Source organism: Gopherus flavomarginatus, chromosome 1 (assembly GCF_025201925.1).
Source record: "Gopherus flavomarginatus isolate rGopFla2 chromosome 1, rGopFla2.mat.asm, whole genome shotgun sequence".
Classification (NCBI taxonomy): domain Eukaryota; kingdom Metazoa; phylum Chordata; order Testudines; family Testudinidae; genus Gopherus; species Gopherus flavomarginatus.
In genome coordinates, this window is record NC_066617.1 from 180,498,163 (window position 1) to 180,501,942 (window position 3,780).

Here is a 3,780-nt window from a genome sequence, read left to right on the forward strand (position 1 = left end):
AACCCAAAGGTGTTGGTGGAAGAAACCTAAAAGCAGCACAGTGTGGAGATCCAGTTAATGGAGTCTGAACAGGTTTCTGGCCTGGTCTACACTATGTGTTTATACTGATTTTAGCAGAGTTAAACTGATTTAACGCTGCACCCGTCCACACAAGGAGGCCCTTTATAGCGATATAAAGGGCTCTTTAAACCGGTTTCTGTACTCCTCCCAGACAAGAGGAGTAGCGCTGAAATCGGTATTACCATATCGGATTAGAGTTAGTGTGGCTGCAAATCAACGGTATTGGCCTCCAGGCGGTATCCCACACTGCACCATTGTGACCGCTCTGGAAAGCCATCTGGAGTCGGATGCACTGGCCAGGTAGGCAGGAAAAGCCCCGCAAACTTTTGAATTTCATTTCCTGTTTGCCCTGTGTGGAGAGCTGATCAGCAGAGGTGACCACGCAAAGCTCATCAGCACAGGTAACAATGCAGTCTCCTGAGAATCGAAAAAGAGCTCCAGCATGGACCGCATGGGAGGTACTGGATTTGATCGCTATATGGGGAGAGGATTCTGTGCTAACAGAACTCCGTTCCAAAAGATGAAATGAAAAAACATATGAAAAAATTTCCAAGGCTATGATGGAGAAAGGCCACACCAGGGACTCAGTGCAGTGCAGAGTGAAAGTTAAGGAGCTCAGACAAGCCTACCAGAAAACCAAAGAACCAAACGGAAAGTCTGGGGCAGGGCCGAAAACATGCCGCTTCTACACTGAGCTGCATGCAATTTTAGGGGGCTGCGCCACCACTACCCCACCCCTGTCTGTGGATTCCGAGGTGGGGGTGGTAATCTCAGCCATGGCTGAAGATTCTGCAGACGGGGAAGATGGGGAGGAGGAAGAGAAGAACGAGCTTGCAGAGAGCACACAGCACTCAGTTCTCCCCAACAGCCAGGAGCTTTTTCTCACCCAGACAGAATTACCATCCCAGCCCTCCCAAGCCAGTAGCCCAGACAATGAAGCCATGGAAGTGACCTCTGGTGAGTGTACCTTTGTAAATATAAGACATGGTTTAAAAGCAAGCGTTTTTTAATGATTGATTTGCCCTGAGGACTTGGGATGCATTCGCAGCCAGTACAGTTATTGGAAAAGTTTGTTAATATGTCTGGGGATGGAGCGGAAATCCTCCAGGAACATCTCCATGAAGCTCTCCTGGAGGTACTCCAAAAGCCTTTGCAGAAGGTTTCTGGGCAAGGCAGCCTTATTCCGTCCACCATGGTAGGACACTTGACCACACCATGCATGTAGCAAGTAATCTGGTATCGTTGCATGACAAAGCCTAGCTGCATATGGTCCCGGTGATTGCTGGCATTCAAGCAACATCTGTTCTTTAGCTCGCTGTGTTATCCTCAGGAGAGTGATATCATTCATGGTAACCTGGCTGAAATTCAGGAATTTAATTAAGGGGACAGAGATGGCCATTCCTACTGGGCTGTTTGCCTGTTGCTTAAAATAAATCCTTCCTTGCAGGTAGCCAAGCGGGGTGGGGGGTAATGGTGCTAAGCTTTTTCACGTTTGGCTAGCAGGGATCTTCCCTGCTAACAGCCACGCAGTAGGAGGGGAAGGGGGGTGATTAGCAGTGATCTTCCATGATACCAGCCACGCGGTGGGGGGAGGGGTAAAGCGATCATCCCACAGAATTGGATGAGGGGGTGGTTTCTGCTGCTGCATGTTAACAGGAAAGAAGCATCACTGAACGGGATTTGCTTGGTATTTGGGAAAGGAGGGCACTGTGTATATGAAGGCTGCAGAAACCGAAAGACAATAGCTTACCATGGCCACATGCAAGCTGAATTCTGCTGCCCAGACCTGCGTCTGTGAGATCTCTAACACCAGAACCACAGGCGCTCAATATTAAGATGCAAAATGCGACCTTGTAGTGAAATCACATGTACCGTGTAAGGTGAATAGTGTTGTTCACTGTGAAAGAGTATAAGCATTGTTCTGTAAAATGTATCTTTTAAAATACTTCTCTCCCTTTTTTCCCTCCCTCCTGCAGCTGCAAATTTTTCAAGCCTCCCTACTCCATCCCTAAGGCTATCTCAGATAAGGCGGAGGAAAAAAAAGATGCGAGACGAAATGTTCTCAGAAATCATGGAAGTAACCCGCAATGAAAGAGCTCATCTGAATGAGTGGAAGGCCATGGTATCAAATTACAGGAAAGATGCCAGTGAACATGAGGACAGGAGGGACCAACGTGAGGACAGGAGACATGCTCGAGATGAGAGGTGTAGGCAGGAAGATCAGCGGTGGCGGGATGCAACTCTGGGGCTGCTGTGTGATCAAACTGACATCCTCTGACGTCTGGTGGAGCTTCAGGAACAGCAGTAGGGTCAGAGAGTGCCACTGCAGCCCCTGTGTAACCACCCTCACCACTCACCACGTTCCATGTCTTCCTCACCCAGACATGTAAGAACACGTGGGGGAAGGCTTCGTGCACCCGCCCACTCCATACCCGTGGACAGCCGAACCAAAAGGCTGTCATTACTTTGAAATATTTTTAGTGGCCTTTTCCTTCCCTCCTATCCTCCTCCCAAACCACACCCGGGATACCTTGTCAGTTCTCTCTCTCTTTTTATAATGATTTTTTAATAAAGAATACATGATTTTTAAACGATAGTGACTTTATTTCCTTAAGCAAGCTGTAATCGAAGTGGGAGGGTGGGTTGCTTACAGGGAATGAGTCAATCGGAGGTGGGGGGAGGGGTTCATCAAGGGGAAACAAACACAACAGTCACACCATACCCTGGCTTGTGATGAAACTCTTTTTCAAAGCTTCTCTGATGCGCACTGCTTCGTGGTGTGCTCTTCTAATCGCCCGGGTGTCTGGCTGTGCGTAATCAGCAGCCAGGTGATTTGCCTCAGCCTCCCACCCCGCCATAATGGTCTTCCACTTACTCTCACAGAGATTGTGGAGCACACAGCAAGCAGCAATAACAATGGGGACATTGGTTTGGCTGAGGTCTGAGCGAGTCAGTAATGTGCACCAGTGTGCCTTAAACAGCCAAATGCACATTCTACCACCATTCTGCACTTGCTCAGCCTGTAGTTGAACAGCTCCTGACTACTGTCCGGGCTGGCTGTGTATGGCTTCATAAGCCATGGCATCAAGGGATAGGCTGGGTCCCCCAGGATAACTACAGGCATTTCAACATCCCCAACTGTTATTTTCAGGTCTAGGAAGTAATTCTCTTGCTGCAGCCGTTTAAACAGAGTAGTGTTCCTGAAGATGCGAGCGTCATGAACCCATCCTGGCCATTCCATGTGGATGTTGGTGAAACGTCCCTTGTGATCCACCAGTGCTTGCAGCACCATGGAAAAGTAAAGTATCCCTTGCAGTTTATGTAGTGGGTGCCCTGGGGCTCCGGTGCCAAGATAGGGATATGGGTTCCATCTGTTGCCACCTCCCCCACCCCCAGTTAGGGAATCCCATTGCAGCAAAGCCATCCACTATGACCTGCACGTTTCCCAGAGTCACAGCCTTTCGTAGCAGCAGCTTAATGTTTGCTTTGGCTACTTGCATCACAGCAGCCCCCACAGTAGATTTGCCCACTCCAAACTGATTCCTAACTGACCGGTAGCTGCCTGGCATTGCAAGCTTCCAGAGGGCTATTGCCACTCACTTCTCAACTGTGAGGGTTGCTCTCATCTTTGTATTCTGGCGTTTCAGGGCAGGGGAAAGCAAGTCACAAAGTTCCATGAAAGTGCCCTTACGCATCCGAAAGTTTCGCAGCTACTGCAAA

The 3,780-nt window shown here is 49.0% G+C and overlaps 1 protein-coding gene across 1 annotated transcript; it reads left to right on the plus strand.

Annotated features, from left to right (window-relative positions):
* The first annotated feature begins 619 nt into the window (after nucleotides 1-619).
* Nucleotides 620-2,651, plus strand: LOC127055138 (uncharacterized). Its single transcript, XM_050961786.1, has 2 exons — nucleotides 620-1,017; nucleotides 2,037-2,651. Exons 1-2 carry the CDS (start codon nucleotides 621-623, stop codon nucleotides 2,336-2,338), a joined length of 699 nt encoding a protein of 232 aa, XP_050817743.1. The 5' UTR covers nucleotide 620; the 3' UTR covers nucleotides 2,339-2,651.
* The last annotated feature ends 1,129 nt before the right edge of the window (nucleotides 2,652-3,780 follow it).

Excerpts from the sequence above, each read along its gene's own strand:
- LOC127055138 (XM_050961786.1), top strand. The coding sequence starts at position 621 with ATGGAGAAAGGCCACACCAGGGACTCAGTGCAGTGCAGAGTGAAAGTT. Across the intron at positions 1,018-2,036 it reads AGCCATGGAAGTGACCTCTG|CTGCAAATTTTTCAAGCCTC; the intron begins GTGAGTGTACCT and ends TCCCTCCTGCAG.